This window comes from Hyperolius riggenbachi, chromosome 1 (assembly GCF_040937935.1).
Source record: "Hyperolius riggenbachi isolate aHypRig1 chromosome 1, aHypRig1.pri, whole genome shotgun sequence".
NCBI classification, from domain to species: domain Eukaryota; kingdom Metazoa; phylum Chordata; class Amphibia; order Anura; family Hyperoliidae; genus Hyperolius; species Hyperolius riggenbachi.
Genome location: NC_090646.1, coordinates 298,226,625 through 298,253,629, shown reverse-complemented (window position 1 = coordinate 298,253,629; position 27,005 = coordinate 298,226,625). Strand labels below are relative to the sequence as shown.

General features: G+C 42.1%; 1 protein-coding gene across 3 annotated transcripts in view; it reads left to right on the top strand.

Moving 5' to 3' along the window:
- Positions 1-27,005, top strand: part of LOC137508598 (rho guanine nucleotide exchange factor 18-like) — a 168,138-nt gene that overhangs the window by 47,337 nt on the left and 93,796 nt on the right. For 2 of the 3 annotated variants that reach the window (XM_068233767.1, XM_068233765.1), the window contains exons 6-11: positions 490-607; positions 3,095-3,343; positions 9,339-9,415; positions 23,899-24,077; positions 26,202-26,290; positions 26,411-26,596. In XM_068233767.1, the coding sequence (XP_068089868.1) occupies positions 490-607; positions 3,095-3,343; positions 9,339-9,415; positions 23,899-24,077; positions 26,202-26,290; positions 26,411-26,596 (898 nt within the window). The remainder of the gene's footprint in view (positions 1-489; positions 608-3,094; positions 3,344-9,338; positions 9,416-23,898; positions 24,078-26,201; positions 26,291-26,410; positions 26,597-27,005) is intronic. The other variant, XM_068233766.1, reaches the window with a different exon arrangement.

Sequence of the window (27,005 nt, the reverse complement as noted above, 5' to 3'; positions counted from 1 at the left end):
GCTTATAAGCAGCCTGCAGGCTTTATAAAGCAGCAGAGGACTGTTTGGGAGTGAGTATTTCCCTCTTTGTGTGTTTGGTAAGTTTCAGAGCAGTTGGGGACAGGCTCTTGGGGGTGGCAGCTCCAGGGCTTGACTGCGCTCACATATGGTGTTACATGCTGGTTCTGGGGCCCCGGGCAGTGAGAGTTCCCGGGGCCCCAGGCTAGCTTGTGCACCATTGTTTTTAACAATCAAGATGATTGTCATAAAATACAACATAAATGATCCAATAAACAAAATACTGTAGCATCTGTTCACTGAATAGTGTCATATTTTCACCATTCCATTTTTTTTTGGGGGGGGGGCGGGGGGGGGGGGATTTGAAGTAGACAATTATGTTTATGTTGTTTTATTGTCATTTGTATAATTTTGTTTCTGTAAGTAGTTCAACTTGGTAATGGAATGAAAAATACATTTTAAGTGTTGTATTTTCTCGTTTCCTTGAAACAGAAAATAGGTAACTCCTCTATCGTAAGGCGACTAGGTGTCCCAGAATGTATCCTCTTGGTTACACAGAGAATTACAAAGTATCCAGTTCTTGTAGAAAGAATTATTCGAAATTCGGAAGGTGAGTTATTATTTACTATGTGTTTTATCATTTATACAAAACGAATCATATATCATATCTACTTTGTACAGCGCCACAGAATATGTAGGCGCTTTATAAATCAATAATAATAATTTCATGAAGGGCACATTGAGTGCAACTTAAAGGGACTCCGAGCTCAAAATAAAAATGAAATTGCTACTCACCTTGGGCTTTCTGCAGCCCAGTGTAGGTTGGGAGGTCCCACGACTGCGTCCTGGCTCTTCTCCTAGGCCCCGCTCAGAAATGGCTGCCTGGCGGCTCCCGGTGACACTGGGACCGAGTGTCGGGCTCCTTCTTCCTCATTCGTCATGGCTGTCGTCACCACGCCGGCCGCCTCGCTTCATCACGGGGGCCGGCGTGACAGTACGGCGCATGCGCAATTAAACCGCGCATGCGCCATAAGGTCACGCCGGCCACCGTGATGACGCGAGGGGGCCGGCGTGGTGACGACAGCCATGACGAATGAGGAAGAAGGAGCCCGACACTCGGTCCCAGTGTCACCGGGAGCCACCGGGCAGCCATTTCTGAGCGGGGCCTAGGAGAAGAGCCAGGACGCAGTCGTGGGACCTCCCTACCTACACTGGGTTGCAGAAAGCCCAAGGTGAGTAGCAATTTCATTTTTATTTTGAGCTCGGAGTCCCTTTAAGTACCCTGAAAGTGTAGTTGATTTAGTGGAATACACTGATTATATATGAGTTTTAAGCCCCAGTTCAGAGTCCCTTTTTCTTAATACATATTTTACTGCCTGTGTAATATCTCTTAAATTTTCAAAAGCTTTTCATTAAAAGAGGAGATCAATAATAAAGATTGAACCACACATGATACAGGTTTGTCATTACATTGAACAACAAAATGTCAGTTGTTCAAACAAAATACAAGTAATGAACATCAACAGTATTTTGTGGCATAACATTGTGCTATCTGATTGCATTTGTGCATACAGTTTAATGACGTTAACAGACATCTTAATATATTGTTTTAACTTGTCTAACTGGCATGGTAAATTCATATAAAATGTTTATTAGTGAATATAAAGACGTTCTTCAAGCAATGATCTAAATATACCATAAAATAGCTTTGAAAAGTGTTATTTATTTGAGAGTTACTAGCAGGCTTGAGGATATGCCTACTTGCTTTCTAGAGCATACACTGTATACCCCACTGTTCAAACTGCCATCTAGGTAAACACAGACTGAGATTTCTGAAAAGATTACAGCCTATAGAAATGCAAGTCTCTGGTTGTTGTAGTCAATGTTTTGTAAGGGATTTATTTGACACTAGATAGAAAAAGATATTTCTCCACAGAAAATCAGGCACTGTTATAAATTTCCTACATGGAACGTGGAGAAAATTGGTTCCTGGGTTAGGACTTTAATCACTTTGCAGCCAATCACCATTCTAATGCAGTACAACTATACCAGTTCTCTGCCAAAGTCCTGTTCTAGAACCACACTTGAATTGTGTCTTTTTAAGCCACCATTAACCGCTAAATAGAAAATAACACACTGATGGCACAGTATCTTGGGGGAAAATGCCTGATTAAAAATACTAAATGAGTGAATCACTAGCACTATAATAATGGTTGGTATATTTTGGTACTGAGTGAGGATTTGTAGTGGAAGTAGTCTTGGGGCTAAATCCTTGATGTCTCCCCGTAAACTGCCCCTACTGTCACAGCCAGCTTCCTGTTGGGTCACATCATTTAGCAACCACAGGGATTTAGCCCACATATCATAGGTGAGGGTGTATCTCCTCTTTCATCTCAAACCAGACCTCCCTCTTGGAGACCCTCAGTGATTAGCTAATTTAGTTAGGCAGTATCTATCTAGTAGGCATAGTGTTAACAGCGTTGGTTATATGACTTGTTTCACTACAGGAGGCTTTGTTCCATTAGCATATTTACCATAAAACACTGTACAGGTGCCTGATGATGGAGAGGTGGCTATCTCCCCTCCCTACGTGCTTCCCTCCCACCTTACCTATGTAAAGTCCTGATAAAAGTTGGGGGTTTGTAGGTTCATGGAGGGCAAAGTCTAAGGTGCCAGGACATCTATGCCTATATGCTCATGTAAGGTAAATCTGGGCCTGAGCTGCTAGATAATTGATCAGCAGTTGATGACTGTAACTTTATACTTACCCAGAAAGAGTTTACACATTTCCTTTTTTGGAGCATTTTTTGCCAATTACTACTTGGTACCAATATACATTTCTGTAGTGGCATGAACTGCAAGCTAAGGCTCAATAAGATTTCTATCATATTGTGTTAGGTATGTTTGTGAAGTTTTCACCACCTCTGCAGTTCCCATTTTGATTTTCTGTAATGCAGTCCTTATTAAATTTAGAAATTTTGCAAATCATTTTCTTAACCTGTTTAAATTATATATAAAAATGTTTAGTGTGTTTAGGTAGGCTTGGTGGAGTTTATTTCAAGTTCTCTTTATGTTCTCTTGTGTGACATTGATCTAGAAGGAACTGAAGACTATGATACGCTGATCCAGGCCCTCACACTTCTTAAGGAAACCATTACTGAAATAGACACGTGTGTTCATAAGAGTGAAAAGGGGCAACGTCTGGATGAAATTATAGCTAAAATGGAGCCAAAGTCCTCTGGTAAACTAAAAAATGGTATGACCTTTAGGAAACATGACATGAAACGCCGACAACTTCTCCATGATGGTATACTTTACTGGAAGACTACTTCAGGACGCTTGAAAGGTGAGTACACTATGTAAACCTTTCTGCTAAAAGAAATTGAGACAATGGGCATGATTCACAAAGCTTTTTTTTTTATCTGTTTCCCTCTGTTTTCAGCTTATCCATATTACATTTTTAAGCTCTCAAAGAGCAAATATATAATAAAGGTAAGAAAAGTAACATTGAAATGAGGAATCAGGAACAACTTACTTTGAGTAATAATTTTGCTTGTAAATATGTTGAAATGTTATTTTTATCACTTAGGTGATAAATAAGTCATTTATGAGAAGTTTTGTGAATAGAGCCCATTGTCTCTTTAGTAACCTGTGTAAAGCCAGTCAAACACTAGTTATTCTTGAAAATGTTTGGCCAATTAGTATAGGATGGGGATTATATGCAAATGGATGGCCAACTACAGTATGTAGTTGACCATCCATTTGCATATAATCCCCATCCACATTGTAAAACCGTGTCTGCTAGAGCTTAGAGCTATGGTTTCACTCACAAAATCTCGACAGAGTGAGTTCAGATTCAGTTGTGCATGTGGTTTCTCCATTTTTCACTGGGACACATACACATAGAAACACAATGCTAAGGTGGTGCTTAGCGGAAAGTCAAGTTCAACGGGACAGAAAAATGATCAAAAACGATAAAAAAAAAAATAGAAAAATCGATCGAAATTCAGATAGTAAAGTAATCAATCTGGCAGGTAAATCTAACAGAAAATTATATGGTGTGTACCTAGCATAAATGTTGTTATGCCGTCGAGTATCTTTTAGAGCAGAGAGGACATACTGAGTTCAGGTCCACTTTAAGAGGTATGAAGTTTGGTCTGTCTGTCGCTATGGAAGAGTGGAATTGGATCATTTTTTGGGGTTGCCAATATTTGTCAGTCTTACTCTGTTGACAATTGATTTTTTTTTATATTTGCAGAGACTACAGCTGTTATTACTATATGATTGTAAAAATGTGTTGTAATAGCTAATGTTACTATGGTGGTACCAACTTTACATTGGCAATATTGTGCCTATTTCTTGAAAAATCGAATAAAAAAAAAAAAACACGAAAATTGTGTGAGTAATATGTAGCTTTAATCTGGTTAGTAACATTAGATTACCTTTTTTAAGGAAATTTTGGAAGGACAGTAAATTATTCTGTATCCAACACAATAGAAAGGTAATGGATTTAACCTTTTAGAAAACTATGGGCTAATGTGAGATTGTGTGTAGTTGGATTTTATACCTAAATCTTCTTCAGAGTTTAAGGATGTGGTAAGTCATTGGTGAAGTGTTACATGATTAACTTACCCAAGGCTTCTTCCAGCCCCCTGTAATGGTTCTGGTCCCTTGCCATCGTTCCACTCTTCTCCATTCAGCCATTCTCCCCTCTGAAAGCTACATGCACAGTTCATAAAAATTGCAACTGCGCATGTGCTTAATCCTCCCATCTATGGTGGTTCATGGCCATGGCTGGCAACTGGGTGAGTCGGCCAGCCTTCCAAAGGGTACTTTGACTGAAGGGAGCAGCGCATAATGATGGTGAGGGACCAGGAGGACTACAGGGGGCTAAAAGAACACCTAGGTAAGTTAAACTGTGGATTTTTGTGTCACTTTACATACCTTAGCTAATTGAAAGCCCATGTTTCAGGATCTAGGTCACTGTACTATCTTTTAAAGGAAACATCAGGCATTTAACAAAAATACAGTGCTGCCCATAATTATTCATACCCCTGGCAAATTTTAACTTAAAGTTACTTTTATTCAACCAGCAAGTAATTTTTTGACGGGAAATGACATAGGTGTCTCCCAAAAGATAATAAGACAATGTACAAGAGGCATTATTGTGAAAAAATAATTTTTTCTCAGCTTTTATTTACATTTGAGCGAAAAGTGTCCAGTCCAATATTTTGCATACCCTCCTCAATAATCAATAGAAAGGGCCTTTTTTGGTTATTACAGCAATCAAATGCTTTCTATAATTGCAGACCAGCTTTTTGCATGTCTCCACAGGTATTTTTCCCATTCATCGTTAGCAATGAGCTCCAAATCATTCAGGTTGCAGTCTCTTCTTGATCTCACCTGGATCTTTAGCTCCATCCACAGATTCTCAAGTCAGGACTGGGCCACTCCAAAACGTTAATGTTGGTATTTGCTAATCATTTCTTCACCACTTTTGCTGTGTGTTTTGTGTCATTGTCATGCTGAAATGTCCACTGGTGCCCAAGGCCAAGTTTCGATGCAGACTGCCTGATGTTGTCATTGAGAGTCCTCATGTATTGCTTTTTTTTCATGGTGCCGTTTACTGTGATTAGGTTCCCTGGTCCATTGGCTGAAAAACCACACCAAAAAGCATTAGGCTCCCAGCACCATGTTTGACAGTGGGAATGGTGTTCTTTGGGTTAAAGGCTTCTCCTTTTTTATGCCAAATGTAGGAAACATCATTGTGACCAAACAATTAAATTTTTGTTCTGTCTGACCATAACACAGAAGACCAGGAGTCTACTTCTTTGTCCATATGAGCATTTGTAAAGGCCAAGCGAGCTTTTGTGTGCCTCATCTGGAGAAATGGCATCCTCCTTGGTCTGCATCTGTGGAACCCAGCAATGTGCAGGGTCCATTAGATTTTCTGCCTTGAGATATTGCCACCAGCAGAGCCCAGATTCATCAGGAGGACCTTGGTAATGATCCTTCGATTTATTCTTTATTTTACCTTTCTCACTATCCTCCTGGCCAGCACAGGTGTCACTTTTGGCTTCCAACCACGTCCACAGTGCGGAACATCTTGTATTTTTAATAATATTTTGCACTATAGCCGTTGGAACTCCAAAACATTTAGAAATGGCTTTGTAGCCCTTTCCTGACTTGTGAGCAGCCACAATGTGCAGCCGCAGGTCCTCACTGAGCTCCTTTGTCTTAGTCATAACTGTCCACAAACCAACTGCAGAGAGCTGCTATTTTTCACCTGTTGAGTTGATTAAAACAGCTGTTTTCCAATTAATCAGGTTAATTTTAGAATGCTTTAGAACAGCCTTAACTATTTTGAATGGTATAGAACTTTGGATTTTTCCCCAGACTGTGACAGTTTGTAAAGGGTGTGAATAATTTTGGACTGGACCCTTTTTGCTCAAATGTAAATAAAAGCTGAGAGAGGTTTTTTTTCCCCACAATAGTACCTCTTTTACATAGTCTTATTATCTTTTGGGAGACACCTATGCCCCCCCGCCATGCTTCACACATAGCATTGATCCATGGGCCCAAACAGTTCTAATTTTGTTTTATCAGTCCACAGAACTCTACCACAAAAGTTTTGGGATAGTGTTTTGTGGACCGATGAAACAAAATTAGAACTGTTTGGGCTTTTGGATCAACACTATGTTAGGAGGAGGAAGCAGTTGCAGCGCGCAAGCCTAGGAATGTGACTGAACTGGAGGCTTTTGCCCATGAAGAATGGGCTAAGATACCCGTAGATCGCTGCAAGACACTTGTGTCAAGCTATGCTTCAGGTTTAAAAGCTGTTATAATTGGAAAAGGATGTTGTACTAAGTACTAAGAATGAATGTTACTTGGGGGTTGAATAAAACTGATAATGATGTCAGCACAGAAAAGGCATTTGTGGTTATTTCATTATGAATGTTATGTTATATTTGTCTGACTAACAAGTGCCTCCTTGATTTAATTGTAAACAAGATGACTGAAATGATCAAAATCAACGTCAAACTGGCCAAAACACTCAGTTTCAGTGGAGGTTGAATAATTTTGAACACAACTGTAGCTCAGCAGCTAACAGCATGAAATACTATATTGTGGCACATTACCACATTTTGGGTGTTTTTATTATTAATATTTGCCAAAAAAAGGTCCGTCTTTTTATAAATAGGCCAACACAGTTTATATTTGGACCAACATTGCCATGCTTCCCAAAAATATAAAATTTAAAAGTAGGTCCCTGTGTGTGGTAACCCTTAGCAGTCAATCAAAATATTCATTTAGGCCTGGGACCCACTTGCAGCATTTTGGCCAGCATTTGCTTTTTGAAAAATGCTCTCTCATTCCCTTGAATGAAGATTACAACAAAGTAGAACAAGCTACACATAAATTTCAATTGTTACTTCTCTTAATATATAATTACCATCAGATAAGATATTATGCACAATCGCTCCAAGGCTCATCCCTCTTTAATAAACCTACTCCTTTTGAATTGTTATGTGCAAGGGGGTCACACACAGCCACATCTCATATCTATGATCTATCAAATTATCCATACTCCCCCATTAGATTGTCCTACCACTCATAGATATGACTAAATTGTCACAAGATCTATCCATTGATCTTACGATGCCTATGTGGCAGAAAATTTGGGGGCGTCCTCTCTACTTCCTCTATGCATTACTTACAAGGAAAATCATTTTAAGATTCTTTTGATGTGGTACAGCTACCGGATGTTATCAACAAATGGGATCCTAGTGTACCAGCTGTTTGTTGGAGATGTCAGAATGCCAGAGGCACGTTACTAAATATCTTCTGGGACTGTATGACTGATACACATATTATTCCTTTTTGGGAATCCGTTGCCCAATTAATGAGATTTTGGAGACAAAGGTGGAACGCAAACCACTTTCGTTGCTCTTAGGATGTCTGCTCCCAAAACAATCTCGCAAACTCAATAAGCTTACAGCTATTATTGTTAGTGCTGCTAAATGATCTATTGCAGCCCTATGGAGTCGAACAAGAGATATGCTACTTGATAACATTTTACAGGTGAAGTGAATGGAGGAGATGACAGCTAGACTGAATGATACAGTGGATCAGTTTGATGCTATTTGGCATACGAGGGAGCTGTGGAGAATTATCCAGGACTATGTCCCCCTTACATAACAATATTTGAGTGATGTAGATATTCAGACCTCTTCATAACCATTGGATTTTTATGCTTTGTGTTTCCCTTTTTACTGTTTTTCTCTAGGTTCACACTTGGGCTTTCCTTGACTGGTTACTCTATCTTTTTATTCCCTTTCCCACAGGTTACTGATTATTTGTACTTGATTTGTGGTAATGTCTGATGTGATTTATATATACACACAGTGTAAGCTGCTGTTTAATTGTTTCTTTATTGCATGATTTTGTGATATGACCTTCTAATGTTCTGGCTGTTCATGCTTATGTTGAAAATGTAATAAAAATGATAATATATAAAAAAAAAATCACCACAAAATTGCCACAATTTTTCAAAATTGTGGCAAAATGTTTGCATCAATTTGGATGCATTTCTCAGTCAAGTGAATGAGAGGGCGTTTTTCAAAATGTCAACACTAGTAAAAACACTGCAAGTGGGTCCCTAATGTAAGATTACTTTAAAACCGCTGAATGATTGTTTTATTTTTATTTTTTTACTTTCTGGTCTGCTTAGGGCTGTTGCACACCAAGAGAGCTTCTGAGCACTTTTCAAATCGCCATTGCATTGAACACCACTTGGCTAATATGAGGGTGTTCCCACAGCAGCATTGCGATTCTTCCAAAACTGCAAATGCACTGCATGTAGCATTTTCTGGAGTGATTCAGCTTGAATAATTGAGCAAAAACGCTCATTCAGTCAAAAATCGCTTTAAAAAAAAAATCACAATTACTAAGCTCTAGCGATTGCTATTGCGTTTTTGGTGTGCACTAGTCCTTAGCTGTATTTTGCAAACTGATCAGAATTGTTTTATTTCGCCAAGTACAAACAGAGTCTGTACCCGGAATTGTTTTTGCACATACAGGGTCGGTGATGGTACAGTGAATAGACATGCAATAGTGTACATTCTGTACATAGAAGTGGACAGAACAGTTGAAAATAGAGAGGCCAGAGCCCCAGGTGCTGAAGCTACCTATCTGGTACTATCTTGATTGTATTCATTGTTAAAAGGCCTTGTTTCATGCAGCTTAGAAAAATGTTATTTTTGCTCCCTAAATTATGTTATTTGCAATACTTTTGAAGGTCTGTGAGACTGACTATTCACATTTGTTGTCTTGTTTTGTAGATATCTTGGCTGTTTTATTAACAGATGTTTTGCTCTTGCTTCAAGAGAAGGATCAAAAGTATATATTTTCTCCTGTGGTGAGTAAGTTTGTATTAAAAGCAACCTTTGTTACCTTTAAACGCTCTCTAAAAACACACTTGTTCCAACAAGCATATGCGCTACCTTAGGCCACTTCCCTTTGTACTAAGACCAAATTGCACTCCTACTAGGTATCCTAAAACACAAAGCCTCTATATATTTGCTGCATACTACCCCTCCTCCTGTCCCCCCCCCCCCCCCCCATTCCCTTTAGATTGTAAGCTCGCAAGGGCAGGGCTCTCTCCCCCTTTTGTGTCTTGGTAACCATTATACATTTTATTTATCATGTTAATTTTATCACTGTCATTACCAACTCTCTAATTTGTATTTTGTATCATTCTTTGTATTTTGTCACTAATTATGTATCTTGTATATTGGTGTACACCATTGTCTGTATTATTATGTACCCCATGTTTGTTTCTTACTTTGTACAGCGCCACGGAATATGTTGGCGCTTTATAAATCAATAATAATAATAAAAATTAAAAGAGTTCTAAGCTATGGGGGATACTTTGCTATTTATATAGACAGTTTATGGTTAGGCTTTAAAGAGACTCTAAAAAAAAATTTCAGCCTTATTTATTATATCTTATAAGTTCCTATACCTGCTTTAATATGGTCTGGATTACTGCAGCCTTTTCTAGTTGCACTGTCTCTGTAATATATGTAATCTTCTTTTCTTTGTCAAGCTTTGTGGAGCCAGGGAGGAATTGGCTGCCTCTGTTGTAATGAATACAAGTTATGCACGCCCCCTCCAGGCTCACTCCTGTGTGCTTTGTTTATTACTGTGATGCAGTTTGTGAGGCTGAGGTGGGAGGGAGCTGCCTGTCACATGCTGAGAAACTGTGACAATTCCAGACTGGAGTGCAGATAATTCACTATGTAATGAAAATATACATGCACACATATTAGTGTGTGTGTGTGTGTATATACACACACACACACCACTTCCTGGTTAGCGGCCATGTTTTTTGTTTGTGAACACTGCCCAAAACTGGTGATTAAAAGCCAGGATCGCGGCGGGTAGCAGCAGAAATGGTAAAGAGGGATCCAGGTGATCACGGTGACTCGATTGGTATGTTTTTTATTGTACAAATCGGACAGTACAGATTCTCTTTAAGCCCCTTATTCAATTCACTTTTTCTCCTAAGTTTTCTCCTTGGAAATCATTTTTTTTATCTTCTGTTTAAAATAACTTTTCAGCACTCTGCAATTGAAAAAAAGTTCCAAAAAGGAGGGGGAAAGGACTGTCAAGTTTATTTTGAGTATTTTCTCACTTCATGGTGGCTTAAAAGGCATTTTATTGACAAGGTGTGAAAATGTCACTTTGGAGAAAACATAGGAGAAAAAGTTAATTGCATATGGGCCTCCCTTTAGCTGGGTTAGATTTTATTGATTTAAAGCCACAATTCTTTTTCAGAACAGGCCTTTCGTACAGCAACCGATTTGATGGTTTTGGTCAAAATCAATCAAAATTGGATTGATCGGATCAATTTGATCCAATTTGATCAGAGCGAGCAAATCTACCGAGAATTGCATGGGAAAATTGGTGTGTATGAACACCTTAAAGGGAACCTTAACTGAACGGGGGGTATAGAGTTTTACTTACCTGGGGCTATTACCAGCCCCCTGCAGCAGTCCTGTGCCCTCGGCGCCGCTCTGGAATCCTCTGGTCCCCCGCTGTCACTTAGTTTTGTTTTTGACGACTCACCAGTCGCCGGCCACCATGCGTATTATTGGACGCTTTCACCAATGCAATTAGCGCTATTGCGTTGCCGCATTCCGCACGCGTAGATATGCGGCAACGCTTATTTTTGTACACGTTGCGGTCCGCAATAGCGCTAATTGCATTGGGACCAGAGAATTCCAGAGCGGCGCCGAGGGCACAGGACTGCTGCAGGGGGCTGGTAATAGCCCCAGGTAAGTAAAACTCTATACTCCCCGTTCAGTTAAGGTTCCCTTTAACGGAGTTTGTCTGTTACTAATTACTGCAGATGACTGTTCCTGAGATGAAAGCTTCTTGCTCTGTGTAACTAATGACTCATGAAGGAATATGAGTGTTATTTTAGAGACTGCACTAAATTCTAGTCACTTTGTGGCTGGAAACCTTTATCTGCATTTATAGGCCCTTTCTCTAACCGTCATCCAGGACAACAGGAGAGATCCAGTCCCAACTCTGGATCTGAGGAAACCATCAATCAAGAAAAGATTACAAGTCCCCCGCCCTCCCTCGCTCCTCAGTGCATCTGTGTTTCCCTCCAGGCAACACCTTCAGAAAATCGGCTCCCGTTTGTTATTTTATAGACCTTACCAGAGGGTAAGGTGATTACCGGAGGGGAGGGGCTGGTTGGTTTCCAGAGGGGATCGTTGTCTGGGCCTTCCTCTTTCCATGGCGGGGTTCAGAGCGCTGATGGAGAAAGGTTAGGCGCTCTACACCCGCTCCCCTGCAGCACATGCTGTCTTTCTGGTAGCAGATGCCGGCTGTGTATTGCGTATAGCGGGGATGTCAGATGCAGAGGTGGTACATTGGACAGAGCGCGCTGACGTCATCACGGTGGAAGGGGAGGCGTTTGGGAGGACCAGGAGAGTAAGCAGCGTGTTCCTGGCGTCCTCCGAGCTCACGACATAGCAAGATGGAAGCCTCAGCAGCAGCTGCAAAACTTCCTAGCCAGCCACAGCTGCAAACATTGGCCTCTGGTGGGCTAAGTCCTCCACTTGGGGGATTTTATGCTGTGATTCATATATTTAAAGGTAAGACTCAGTATCCTATATTTGTATCTATATTTTAGGCTAAGACTGAGCCCAAATCTTCTGCTACAGCTCCTGCTCCAGAGAAAAAGTATGAGATGTGTTTTTTGTAGCATTAAAATACCTCTTGAAGCCCCTAAGAATGCATGTCAGTCCTGCATAGATGCATTGGTAGCTTCTGAGACTTCAAACATTTTGAAGGGAGTTATGGATTCTGTGAATGTTAAAATGCAGGAAACTTTAGATAAATTTAAATAATCTTTTATACCTCCACCTGCAGAGTCTGTTCCAGTGCCTTCCTCTGCTTCCCTTCCAGGTCCTTCTCTCTTTTTTTTTTTTTTTGTCTCAGCCTTCCTGTCTGATATTTTGGGGGTTGAGGATGAGGAAAAGGGGGGTGAAGAGGAGGGGGAGGAGGTTTCTCAGATTATATCTTTAGACGAAGGGGAACATCCTCAATCTGAAGGTTCGGATACGGAACAATTGAATAAGACTCGGAGATTTCTTTTTTCACCTGATGAATCTTCTGAGTTACTTAAGGCTGTTTACGCTACTGAAAAAAATTAAGGAAACAGTTACTGAATTAACCCCCTCAGGATTTGGTTTATTCAGGTTTGGCTAGACCTGCCGGCAGGGTTTTTCCCATCCATAAATCTTTACAGGATATTATTTCATCTCAATGACAAGATCCTGTAAGACATGTATTTGTGCCTAAGGTCTGGAATCAGAAATTAAAATAATGTGAGCGAAACAAATAATAATTCAGGTTCCTCAAACGGAGGAGTGCCAAGGTTATTACTCGCATGTTTTTCTGGTGAAAAAGGCGAACAGGGATTTTCGGTTCATTTTGAACCTAAAGTCTCTGAATCCTTTACTAATCTACAAGAAATTTGGAATAGAAAGCATTTACTCAGTGAGAGCCCTACTTCAGGAGAAGGAATTTTTCATCTCAATAGACCTTCAGGACGCGTACCTGCACATTCCGATTTTTTTTTTTTTTTTTTTCAGGCCATCAAAAATTTTTGAGGTTTTCGATCAGAGATCAGTACCAGATTCGGCATTACCAGTTTCAGGCTCCGCCTTTTGGCATAGCGACAGCTCCCCATATATTTACAAAGGTTTTAGCGGAGGTCATGAAGGAGTTGAAACTACAGGGGATTTCAATTGTTCCATATTTGGACGATCTCCTGGTGTTTGCACAGACAGAGGATTTACTGTTGGCACACAGGGATATTGTGATAAATACCTTGACTCGGGTAGGATGGATCATAAATTATGCCAAGTCCTCTCTAAACCCAGTACAGAAAATAGTTTTCCTGGGTTATCAGACAGATTCCCTGGAAAAGAATTTTTTTTTTACCACAGGAAAATATAGTAAAGATTCAGACGGAAATAAGGAAACTGCTGGCTTTACAGAACTGTTCCCTTTGTCAAATCATGAAGATTCTGGGACTATTCACGGCAATGATTCCAGCCGTGATATGGGCTCAGTTTCACGACAGACTCTTACAGAATTGGGACAAATCTCAGGATTCCCTAGATTCTTGGATTTCCCTCCCAGATCCAGTAAGAATCAGCCTACTTTGGTGAATGGATCAGGAAAATCTACAAAGGGGAAGATGGGGGAGACAACTAGACTTGATAAACATTTTCACGGATGCGAGCTCCTGGGGTTGGGGTGCAACAGCGATGGGGCACCATGCACTGGGCTGTTGAACTCCAGCTATAAGAAAAAAGTTGTCCAATTTCAGGGAACTGATGGTGGTTCAAGAAGCTCTTTTTGCTTTTCTAGAATTGATTCAGGACAAACATGTCCTTGTGTTTTCGGACAACGTAACGACGGTGGTTTATTTAGTGAAACAAGGGGGAACGAGATCCAGGAATCTCCTGGCCATTTCCTCAGAAATCTTGTCCTAGGTAGAGCCCAGAATTCGATCTTTGTCTGCAATTCATATAAAGGGGTCTCTAAATTGGGAGGCATATTTTTTTAAGCCGACAAGAGATAAGTCAGTCGGAATGTAGTCTTCATCCGGAAGTGTTTCAGATGGTGTCGGAGACTTTCGGAGTCCCTGACATAGATCTGTTTGCTTCTCCGGAGAATGCAAAGGTGAAACAATTTTTCTCCCTTCACAGGGATCCAGGGTCTCTGGGATTGGATGCACTCAGTCTTCCTTGGCAGTACAATCTGTGTTACACCTTTCCCCCATTAATACTCATAACTCAGGTGTTAGTAAAATTACAAAGAGAAAAAGTGAGAATGATCTTAATAGCTCCCATGTGGCCAAAAAGGCCATGGTATGCAACTCTGTTGAGACTGTCGGAGAAACCTCTGCTTCCTCTACCCATACGCCAGGATTTACTCATCCAGGGCCCTCTGATCCATTCAGACCACCAGTTAAGCTGGTGGCCTGTATCCTGAGAGGTTGATTCTAAGAAAGAAGGGTCTTTCAGAAAAAGTTATTGAGACTCTCATGAAATGCAGAAAGCCTGTAACTCAAAAGATCTATTGCAAAGTCTGGAAGGTTTATTTATCCTAGTGCACGATGAAAAATAAGAATTTTGGTCTCACTAGTTCAGTTTTAGATTTTTTCCAAGATGGTTTTGAGATGAAATTAGCGCCCAGCACTCTTAAAGTTCAGTGCTCAGCCTTGTCAATTTTATTGGACAGACATTTGGCGCAGGAGGAATTAGTAAAGAACTTTTTTAAGGCGGTTCAAAGATCTACGCCTGTCAAACAAAAGATTTTTCCTCAATGGGACCTATCTTTAGTCCTTAACCTCCTCAGCGGTATGGACGACTATACACGTCCATCACCGCCGGAGGTCGCCGCTCAGGCCCTGCTGGGCCGATTTGAGCGAAATAAAAAGCAGCACACGCAGCCGGCACTTTGCCAGCCGCGTGTGCTGCCTGATCGCCGCCGCGAGCAGCGGCAAAAGAGGGTCCCCCCAGCCGCCCGAGCCCTGCGCAGCCGGAACAAAAGTTCCGGCCAGCGCTAAGGGCTGGATCGGAGGCGGCTGACGTCAGGACGTCGGCTGACGTCCATGACGTCACTCCGCTCGTCGCTATGGCGACGATGTAAGCAAAACAAGGAAGGCTGCTCATTGCGGCCTTCCTTGTTTATTCTGGGCGCCGTAGGTGATCGGAAGAACGCCTCCGGAGCGCCCTCAGTTGGCTGCATGAAACAGTTTTTTTTTAATTAAAAAAAAACCCTCCCGCAGCCGCCCTGGCGATCTTAATAGACCGCCAGGGAGGTTAAAGGTCTCATGAAGTCTCCTTTTGAGCCGATTGAAGAGATTGACATTAAACTACTTACCTTTAAATTAGCTTTCTTAATTTCTATCACCTCAGCTAGGAGGCTGAGTGATCTACAGGCCTTGTCTATTAACCAGCCTGGCGTTCTATTAAGATCGCCAGGCTGGCGACCAGATGTTTTTTTTTTTTTTTTTAATTAAAAAAAAAACTATGGCAGGCAGACAACTGAAAGTTGGCTGCATGAAAGCCCACTAGAGGACGCTCCGAATGCGTGCTTCTGATCGCCTCCGGCGATCAGAAGTAACAAGAAAGGCCGCGATGAGCAGCCCTTCTTGTTATGCTTTCCTCGTCGCCATGGCGACGAGCGGAGTGACGTCATGGACGTCAGCCGCCTCCGATCCAGCCCTTAGCGCTGGCCGAAACTGTTTGGTCCGGCTGCGTTGGGCTCGGGCGGCTGGGGGGACCCTCTTTCGCCGCTGCACGCGATCAGGTAGCACACGTGGCTGGCACAGTGCCGGCTACGTGTGCTCCTTTCTATTTGGTGGAAATCGGCCCAGAAGGGCCTGAGCGGCAGCCTTCGGCGGTAATGGATGCGCTGAGCTCGTCCATACCGCCCAGCTGGTTAAAGACCCATTTTTGATTATTTGTCCAGACAGTGTTCATTTACGACTCGACCCGGCCTACCTTCCGAAGGGTGCCTCAGAGTTTTACCATTCTCAGGAGATTATTTTGCCTTCCTTTTTGTGCCAATGCGTCTTGTGACAAGGAAAGAGAATTCCACTGTTTAAACCTTATGCAAGCTCTGTTATCATATTTAGCCAGAACTAGGGACTTTAGAAAATCTAGTAACCAGTTTCTTCTATTTGCTGGGAAAAATAAGGGCCAGCAAGCATCCAGACAGACCATTGCCAGGTGGATTAGGCAGGTTATAATTCTTACCTATCCGAGTAGTAATTCTCCATTACCACCCAATATAAAAGCACATTCTAATCGTTCCTTATCCACATCCTGGGCTGAGAGGGCAGGAGCATTGATGCTACAGATTTGTCAAGCGGCAACTTGGGCAAGTCCATTTACTTTTATCAAGCATTATAGAGTGGATGTACTGTCTCAGCAAGAAATGTCGTTTGGCAGAAAGGTGCTCCAAAAAGTTTTCCCTCCCTAGGTGAGTCTTTTTAAGACTTCTTGGCTACCTCTCCTGTTGTCCCGGATGACAGTTAGAGAAATACTCCTATTAGACCTACCAGTAATGGAGTTTCTAAACGTCTTCCGGGACAACCTCTATAACCCTTCCTTTTCTTCTGAGCACTCTTTCTGATTCATACTATGGGTTGGTTTTACAACACATCATTAGGTGTCTATGCATATCTTCATTTCTTCCGGTGGTTTGTTAGTCTGTTTACTTTTAGATGCACTGAGGAGCGAGGGAGGACGAGGGCATTTTAATCTTTTTTTGATGGTTTTCTCAGATCCGAATGTGGGACCGGATCTCTCCTGTTGTCCCAGAAGACGTTTAGAAACTCCATTACCAGTAGGTCTAATAGGAGTATTTCTGACATTCATTGTTCGATGCAAACCGAAATAAAAAGATAATTTAATGTAACAAATTATAAAAAGACTTGTGTTTCACGTTGTCAGAACATTTTTTATTAATGTGGTAGAATTTCATCATGGTCTAGTTCACAGTGGTCAATTGCATTGCAGAATAATTGTACATGTCAACTCACTGCCTATTCAATTCTATGGATCTGTTCACAGTACTGCGTTGTAACTGATTGTGTTAATCTAACTTGCTGCTTGCAGGCTTTGTATTAAAGTCTATGCCCAGTCTCCATTGCCTTTTACACACATTTTAATGCATAGGTTATGCAATTGACCACTGCGAACCTAGCGTTAATGTGCATTTTATCACCTGTCTGCAGGTGGGTAATCCCTAAACTGTTATTGGTAAAACAAAGGTAGTAAAACATAATTGTATAAAAATAGAAAGCATAGGCAATTATAAATCAAACTATATCCCTTTTGAAATGTAGTGCTCTGAAAAGAGCACACATATCAATCTTTTTAAGTATGTCTATCAGTATTTGACCATGAAAAGTATGGTTGTGTAAAAAATAATAGCAGTGTGTTTAATAACGTGAACAAAGCTCAAAATCCTTCTAATATCTTTTATTTCCATACAAACAAATGCATTGGGAACACTACACATTATATTCCAAATCAAAACATGAAGAAAAATATTTTACATTTGAGTTGTTCCTCTAAAGATATTGAAGAAAAGTGAATATTAGACTGTTTAAAAAAAATAGTGTTTGCGTTCTTCTTTACAAAATCAAACATTCACTATATAAACTGAAAAATGTTTTAAGATTTCTGCTTCTTTCCTTTAAATCACTGAACTAATACAGTGGGATGCAAAAGTTTGGGCAACCATGTTAATTGTCATGATTTCCCTGTATAAATCATTGTTTGTTACGATAAAAAATGTCAGTTAAATATATCATACAGGAGACACACACAGTGATATTTGAGAAGTGAAATGAAGTTTATTGGATTTACAGAAAGCGTGCAATAAGTTTAAACAAAATTAGGCAGGTGCATAAATTTGGACACCACAAAAAATAAATGAAATCAATATTTAGTAGATCCTCCTTTTGCTGAAATCACAGCATCTAAACGCTTCCTGTAGGTTCCAATTAGAGTCTGGATTCTGGTAGTTTGGACGATTCCTCTTTACAAAACATCTCTAGTTCATTCAGGTTCGATGGCTTCCTAGCATGGACAATTCTCTTTAACTCACACCACAGATTTTCAATTATATTCAGGTCTGGTGACTGAGATGGCCATTCCAGAACGTTGTACTTGTTCCTCTGCATGAATGCGTTAGTGGATTTTGAGCAGTGTTTAGGGTTGTTGTCTTGTTGAAAGATCCAGCCCTGGTGCAGCTTCAGCTTTGTCGCTGATTACTGGACATTGGTCTCCAGAATCTGCTGATACTGGGTGGAATCCATGCGTCCCTCAACTTTGACAAGGTTCCCAGTCCCTGCACTGGCTCCACAGCTCCACAGCATGCTGGAACCACCGCCATATATTACTGTAGGTAGCAGGTGTTTTTCCTGGAATGCTGTGTTGTTTTTCCTCTATTACGAACGCCCCTTGTTATACCCAAATAACTCCATTTTAGTTTCATCAGTCCACAGCACCTTATTCCAAAATGAAGCTGGCTTGTGCAAATGTGCTTTAGCATACCTCAACCAGCTCTGTTTGTGCTGTGGGCAGAGAAAATACTTCCTCTGCATACAGCATCTCCTTGTGCAAAGTGCGCCGAATGGTTGAATGATACACAGTGACTCCATCTGCAGCAAGATGATGTTGTAGGTCTTTGGTGCTGGTCTGTGCGTTGACTCTGACTTTTCTCACCATTCGTCACTTCTGTCTATCCGAGATTTTTCTTGGTCTGCCACTTCGAGCCTTAACTTGAACTGAGCCTGTGGTCTTCCATTTCCTCAATATGTTCCTAACTGTGGAAACAGACAGCTGAAATCTCTGAGACAGCTTTCTGTATCCTTACCTTAAACAATGATGGTGAACAATCTTTGTCTTCAGGTCATTTGAGAGTTGTTTTGAGACCCCCATGTTGCTACTCTTCAGAGAAAATTAAAAGAGGAGGAAAACTTACAATTGACCCTCTTAAATACTCTTTTTCATAATTGGATGATTCACCTGTGCATGTAGGTCAGGGGTCACTGAGATTACCAAGCCAATTTGAGTTCCAATAATTAGTTCTACAGGTTTTGGAATCAATAAAATGACAAATTTATGCACCTGCCTAATTTTATTTAAACCATTGTTGCACACTTTCTGTAATTCCAATAAACTTCACTTCACTTCTCTAATATCACTGTGTGTGTCTCCTATATGATATATTTAACTGACATTTTTTTATTGTAACAACCAACGATTTATACAGGAAAATCATGACGATTATCAAGGTTGCCCAAACTTTCTCATCCCACTGTATTTAGTTGTAGTACCATGGTTTCTGAGAACTGCTGTACATCTGTGTTGCATGAAGTCAACTAACTTCTGGCACCTGTGAACAGGTATTCCAACCCAGAATGATTGGACTACATTTCATGGCTCTTCTTTATTTCTTGGTTTTGCCTCAATAACTGCATTTTTGATGTCACTACATAAGTTTTCTCTAGGATTAAGGTCCGAGGATTGGCCTGGCCACTTCATAACATCAATCTTGTTGGTCTGGAACCAAGATAAACTGCTAAATTGGTGCAGTCTCTGTTAAACTGTCGTTCAGGAAGATGGTGCTTAATTAGCAGCCATGACCAAAGGATTCTTGCCTTTTTTTTCCCCCATTTTCCTAACCAATTCACCTCGTTTTTCTCCCCATGTGTAGTGTAGCCTTGGACACTGGTGCGGGTCATGGGGAGTTGAGGACCAGGAGTTTTTTCTACCTTGCCGCTGCCTGAGTCCGTTGTCTGTGCAGGTACAGGCCTTGTTGAGTCCACTGCTGCTACCCAGGAGATCAGGGCTACACTGAGGTAGGACACTGCGCTGATTGGGAAATCTTTGGCCTCGCTCGATGCCGGTTCTATCCATCCATCCATCCATAGGCTGCTGCTGCTCCACTGCAGCTGAGTGTTAAGCTGTGAGGAATACAGGTGCCGTTTACCGCCCCACTGCGATACGGACTACCCAAGCACAGAGTCTAAGTGACCACGGGTCTTCACCCACACCCCCTTGAGGGGAGTGCAGGACTTTGCTGCCTAGTGCCCACCAGGTTGCGCTTAAGGTAATCCCATAGTGGTTTGGAGAACAGATGACGACTCAGTGTGAAGAGCCAGGAACAGAGAGTTCTCGTAGTCGTGGACGGAGCAGAGGGTCAGGGCAGGCGGAATACTGGAAGGTCGGAGACAGGCCGGAGGTCAGGACGGGCAGCAGACAGACGTAATCGGTTAAACAAGCCAAGGGTCAAGACGGGCAGCAATCAAGAGTAGTCAGGGTCACAAGCCAGTGATCAAAACCAGAAATCACGATCAGGGTAACAATCAGCTATTAAGGCACACGCTGTGAGAACTAACAGCACTGCTCAGGAGGGCAGTGCTGTTTAAATAGAGGCTTGGGCGCCAACAATAACGCCTGCACCTGTGCATAGCGCGCATGCGTGTGACCTTTTCGGCACACTGCGCATGCGTGCGACCTTACGTGCGCACCGCACAACGATGTGCTCGCCAAACAGACAGGAGCAGCAATAAAGCTCAGCGTGCCCGCCCGCGCGCGTAGAGAAATGCCCGCGGGAACGCCGGAGCAGACCAGGACGGGGAGTATGACACTGAGACACCCCTGGTTCAGCCCCTCAATGATGCTAGCCACTAAACCAGAAGTGATGGCCACTGCAGCTGGATGCTTCTGGGACAGCCAGATTATCTTGACCAGCCCTGCTAAATGCTGCCCAGGAATCGGGACCCACCACAGAAATTAACACTACTGCACCTTTTGAACTGGAACACCTTGGCCAGCACTGCCAGATGTCAGCAATTAGGATCCTCAGCAGCGTCAGCCATCACCGCAGGTTTCTTTCATGAAGAACTGGGTCATCACTGCGGAATCTTCCCCCTGTCCCCCTCCCCCCATGTCTCCTTAGGGATGAAAGATGTTTGCCAAGTGCAACTGGTGGCACCGTAGTATGGCAGCCTTGGCTCTTGACTTTGAGACGTTATCCCCCCATCCTTCCAGAACCTGCATGAGCAAAACCATTTCCGAGTACCAACCCCCGTTTGTACTTGGCATAAGAAATGATTCTGAAGATGTTGCGTGTTTACTGGTGTGTTTAGGGTCATTGTCTTGTTAGAACACCCATTTCAAGGGCATTTCCTTTTCAGAACAAGGCAACATGACTTTTTCAAGTATTCTGATGTATTCAAACTGATCCATGATCCCTGGTATGTGATAAATAGGCCCCACACCGTAGTATGAGAAACATCCCTATATCGTGATGCTTGCACCTCCATGCTTCACTGTCTTCACAGTGTACTGTGGCTTGAATTCAGTGTTTGGGGTTCATCTGACAAACTCTGGCCACTAGACCCCTCAAATAAACATTCTTCATCAGTCCACAAAATGTTGCCCCATTTCTCTTTGGGCCAGTCAATGTGCTCTTCGGCAAATTGTTACCTCTTCAGCATGTCTTTTTTTCAACATTGGGACTTTGCAGGGGCTTCTTGCAGATAAGCTTGGCTTCACACAGGCGTCTTCTAATTTAAACAGTACTCACAGGTAACTTTAGACCTTCTTTGATTTTTCTGTTGCTGATTGTTGGCTGAGTCCTTGCCGTTTTGGCTATTCTTCTATCCATTTTAATGGTAGTTTTAAAGCTTTCTTCCACCTCTTTCAGGTTTTAGTTGGCATTTTAAAGATTTTGCAATCCTTTTAGCTGAGCGTCATTTTCTACACTTCGTTACATGTTTTCCCCTCTCCAATCAAACTTTTTAATCGAGGTATGCTGTTCTTCTGAACAATGTCTTAAACATCCCATTTTACTCAATTTCAGAAAGAAATGCGCTATAACCAGCATGTACAACATTTGATGCCTTAAAGAAAACCCGAGGTGGGATTTAATTATATTAGTGGGGCACAGAGGCTGGTTGTGCACACTAACACCAGCCTCTCTTGCCCCATGGTGTACCTCCAGGACCCCCTGTGCGCCGCTATACCCCCCGCAGTGCTGGTGACACACAGCATATCGCCAGCACAATGTTTACCTATGCCTGTCTGTTAGCGCCGCTCCCCCGCCTCCTCCGTATCGGCGCTACCCACTCGCGTCCCTTCCCTCCCGCTGATTGGAGGGAAGTGACGCGGGCAGGTAGCGCCGATACAGAGGAGGCGGGGGAGCGGCGCTAACAGACAGGCAGAGGAATAGCGCGTGCACACATACACCTCAAAAAAAATAAAGGGAACACTGATTGACCATAAATTTTGCATGCTGTGCAAATGGAATAGGCAACAGCAACAACAAATTATAGGCAATAAGCAAGACATCGCCAATAAAGGAGTGGTTTTGGCTGATGTTTTGGTAACTTTTTGCTTTCACTCTAGTGGTAGCATGAGACAGATTATACAGCCCACACAAGTGACTCAGGTAGTGCAGCTCATCCAGGATGGCACATTAATGGGAGCTGTGGCAAGAAGGTTTGCTGTGTCTGTCAGCGTAGTGTTTCAAGCATGTGATGCTCCTTTAAACTTACCCGGGGCAAGTAACAGGTGTGGGCAATTTAAAAATCACACCTGAAAGCAGATAATAAGGAGAGAATTTAAAGGGACTCCGAGCAGTGCAGAAACTATGGAAAGATGCACATCATTTTAAAGCTCTCTTTCTCCTCTTTCCAATGATATATAAACCGCCACCCTACACCTTTTAGTTTTCGCTATTTTCGCGATTGAAATTGCCGCGGCCGCGATTTCGATCGCAAAAATAGAGAAAACTAAAAGGTGTAGGGCAACGATTTAGGTGTTGTCAGAAAGAGGAGAAAGAGAGCTTTAAAATGATATCCATCAAGCCATAGTTATATTGTATTACACAGGGCGACTTTTTGTCAAAGTCAGCAGCTGCATTCAGCAGAATGGAGCTGCTGACACTGGGGAATGTGTCGTCCTGTGTAATACAATATAACTATGGCTTGATGGATATCATTTTAAAGCTCTCTTTCTCCTCTTTCTGACGACACCTAAATCGTTGCCCTACACCTTTTAGTTTTCTCTATTTTCGCGATCGAAATCGCGGTCGCGGCAATTTCAATCGCGAAAATAGCGAAAACTAAAAGACGTAGGGTGGTGGTTTATATATCATTGGAAAGAGGAGAAAGAGAGATTTAAAATGATATGCATCTTTCCATAGTGTCTGCACTGCTCGGAGTCCCTTTAACTTAGTCTTTGCATTGTGTGTCTGTATGTGCCACACGAAAGGTGCGTAAACTACTACGGAATCCAGCGACGGGTCCGTCAGACCCTCCCGCTGGGCGGACTTTCAGCCTGCAGTAGTGTGTGTGTACGCACTGTCGGCAGACCGATAAGGCTGTTCCTGAACAATCCACTGAGCAGCCTTATCAGTCCGCCGACAGTGCGTACACACACACACACACACACACACTACTGTAGGCTGAAAGTCTGCCCAGCGGGAGGGTCTGATGGACCCGTCGTTGGCTTCCGTAGTGCGTGTGTACTCACCTTAAGGGCGCCAATAATTTTGTCCAGCTTAATTTTGGAGTTTTGTGTGACATTATGTCCCATTTGCTTTTTTTCCTTCCCTTTTTTTGTTTTGTTCCAATAAAACACACACACACACACACACACACACACACACACACACACACACACACACACACTCACTCACTCACTCACTCACTCACTCACTCACTCACTCACTCACTCACTCACTCACTCTATATAATTTTTATTTGTTTTATGTTAGGATACAAAGCCTCCAGTTATTTCACTTCAAAAGCTGATTGTTCGAGAGGTGGCCAATGAAGAAAAGGCAATGTTCCTTATAAGTGCTTCACTGAATGGTCCAGAGATGTATGAGATTTATACTTCCTCCAAGGAAGAAAGAAACTGCTGGATGACACTGATTCGAGAGGCTGTGGAGAGGTACATTTGGCATAAGCAATGGGTGTATTATTATAATGTTGTTTTCACATCTGTGTTTTATTTGCTTTGACTATGCATGTGAAAGAAAACTAGATGCATGCTATGCAAAGAGAGAGAGATTTTCCATGAATGCACCCTTAAAGGGAAGGTCCAAGCAACATAGAAAAATGAGTTTAACTTACCTGAGGCTTGTACCAGCCCCATGCAGCCATCCTGTGCCCTCTTAGTCACTCACTGCTGCTTCAGTCCCCCGCTGGCAGCATGCCGACCTTGGAGGCCGGCGGGCCGCATTGCATACATTTTTACGCATTCCCGCTAGTGCAGGAACATTAACACATACATTTTTACATGTTAGTGGTTTAATGCGTAAAAATGTACGCATTGAATAACTAACGCATAAAAATGTATGTATTAATGTTCCTGCACTAGCAGGAATGCGTAAAAATGTACACAATGCGTCCCGCCGACCTCCGAGGTCGGCATGCTGCCAGCGGGGGACTGAAGCAGCAGTGAGTACGAGGGCACAGGATGGCTGCATGGGGCTGGTACAAGCCCCAGGTAAGTAAAACTCATTTTTTTTATTTTGCTTGGACCTTCCCTTTAAGTGGCTTTTGGTTAAATGCATTTTATATTCTGAGAATTGTATTAATGTTTTTACAGTAATTAAAAATGTGTGACTCTCAATGCTGACTGCATAGAAATGTTTAAATCCTGGAGCAAACAGTAGCTTTAATTTAGTGAATATTGCTATGCATCTGAGCTCTGATTGTTCTATACAGCTGTGGTCAAATTTATTTGTTCACCTGCAGTTCATTGAGAAGTCAGTTATGCCTCCTGAAAATTAATAACCATCCATGACCCTGGATAGGCCGATCTGTGGATATGGCATTCGTTTTTTTGGCTTAAAAAACTAGGCCATATGTTGTGACCAGTGGGTAAGCTGACCCCTAATGTGCCACTCCTGCAAAGTGCATGTTGAATATGTGCCTGTGAAAAAATAGCTACCTCTCCTCACTCCAGCTTGTATTCTCGCTTTTCCCTATCAGTTTCTTAACTTGCCACTAGAGCTCCAGGCTCAATGTCGTATGCAGTGGGCCTGGAGTTTGAGTGGCCAGTTAAAGTGTACCTGATGCAAATTTTAGCACTTGAATTTATATTGCCTGGGCTTACTCTTTGACTTGGTTCAATGCTTTCTGCCCATAAAACGCCGTTGGTAGATGTCCTTGTCGACAGCCTGTCGATAATAAAGAGGAGCCATCAGCTGCAATGGGGATGCCTAGTGCATACCCATTACAGCCAAAAACACGCCCCCCTTCAACATTCAACTGCGGCACTCCTATTTACATGCCACAAAGAGACGTATACTACTGGCATGCTGATGACTTTGGGACCCCCTCTGTCCCATTGTCACTATTGCCCAATGCTTTTTTCTGATCTAAAACCAATTCATAAAATGTGATTTTATCTGGGAAAATGGCTATGACCCTGGAACTACTACTAGGGCCACGGCCGTCTTGCCAGATACATTTTTTTTTTAGATTTTTGAATTTTAGATCAGAAAAAAGCAGTGGGGAACAGGACAGGGTTCCAGAAGACACGAGTATTCAGGTAGTAGTCTTTTGTTTTTGTTTTTTTTAGGTTTTGCAAACCCACAGGTTTTGTTTTAAGAAGCTTGAATCCTCTAAGGAGATGTAAACTGAAGGGAGTAGAGATGGCTATAATGTCAGGCACACTTCCAACCTGTTCTCTGCATGGTGGGTCCCTTACTTATGGAAAGTACGTTTCTCCCAGATTACTGGGGCTATAAATTAGTTTTCTCTGATGTTGCTTACAGTAGGCAGGAAAAATCTATGGGGGATTCTCAGTATCTACTTTATTTATTTTTTTATAAAAGCAATCCCTGGAAAGGATCCTAAAGCTATCAGCCTTTTTTTTTAATTTTTTTTGTCCAAACCATTATCGTTATTAATTTGAAATGTTCTGTTAATTAAAAACTGGTGGGTGAAAGAAAACACCAAAGATGGGTGGGCTGAAGAAAACAAATTTTTGTGTATGTGCGCGCAAACTAGTGTGTGTTTTTGTGTTGAATTGTTTTTTTTACTAGGTTAATCCATTTTTTTTCAGCTGCCCTGATGAAGAAGAAATAGCCAGTGAAGCAGATATTGAAAGGAAACAGATGTCCGAGCGCAGTGTTAGAATAAGGGAGTACCAAGGCAAGAGAATAATTACAGCTGCTTTTTTCCTACGTGCTGTAATGTATGAAATAAGAAGGCTATAGCACGTATATACATGTATTTCAATGCATACTAAATGTGTTATGTTTACTTATACAGAGCGTCTCAGCACAAAGGATGTAGAACTAATGCAAATTTTGAGTGAAAAACTACAACTTTATTCAGACATGGCTGAGCTTTATGGATTTGATGATACACAAGGGCCTAAAGTGAGACTTCTTATTGGACCTGAGAGCGCAGACAGCCTCCAAGGAGAAAACACACTACTTGCTGCAATATCAGAAGGTATACCGTATTTTTCGGACCATATGATGCTCCGGACAATAAGACGCACCTAGGTTTTGTGGACAAAAATCAGGAAAAAAAAATCTATACTTATCCTGGTGCGTCCATGGCACAGGGGCATCTTCTGGACCTTTTCCCCCAATCCCTCCAAATAATGTCTACCTTGTACCTTTTGTGTCCCTCCTTGTGCTACTCAGCCCTTGTTTTGTCCATCCTGTGTCCCCCTATGTCCTTCCTGTGTTTGTTCTATGTCCCCATCTCTGTCCTGTGGCCTGTTCCTGCATCTCCCACATGGCCCCTTCAGATGCCCGCCGGCCAATCAGATTTCCACCCATCACACCAATGCCCCAGTGGGTCACTCACTTTAATTGTAATTTCCATGTGACCTCCTCCCATATTCTTGCTTCAG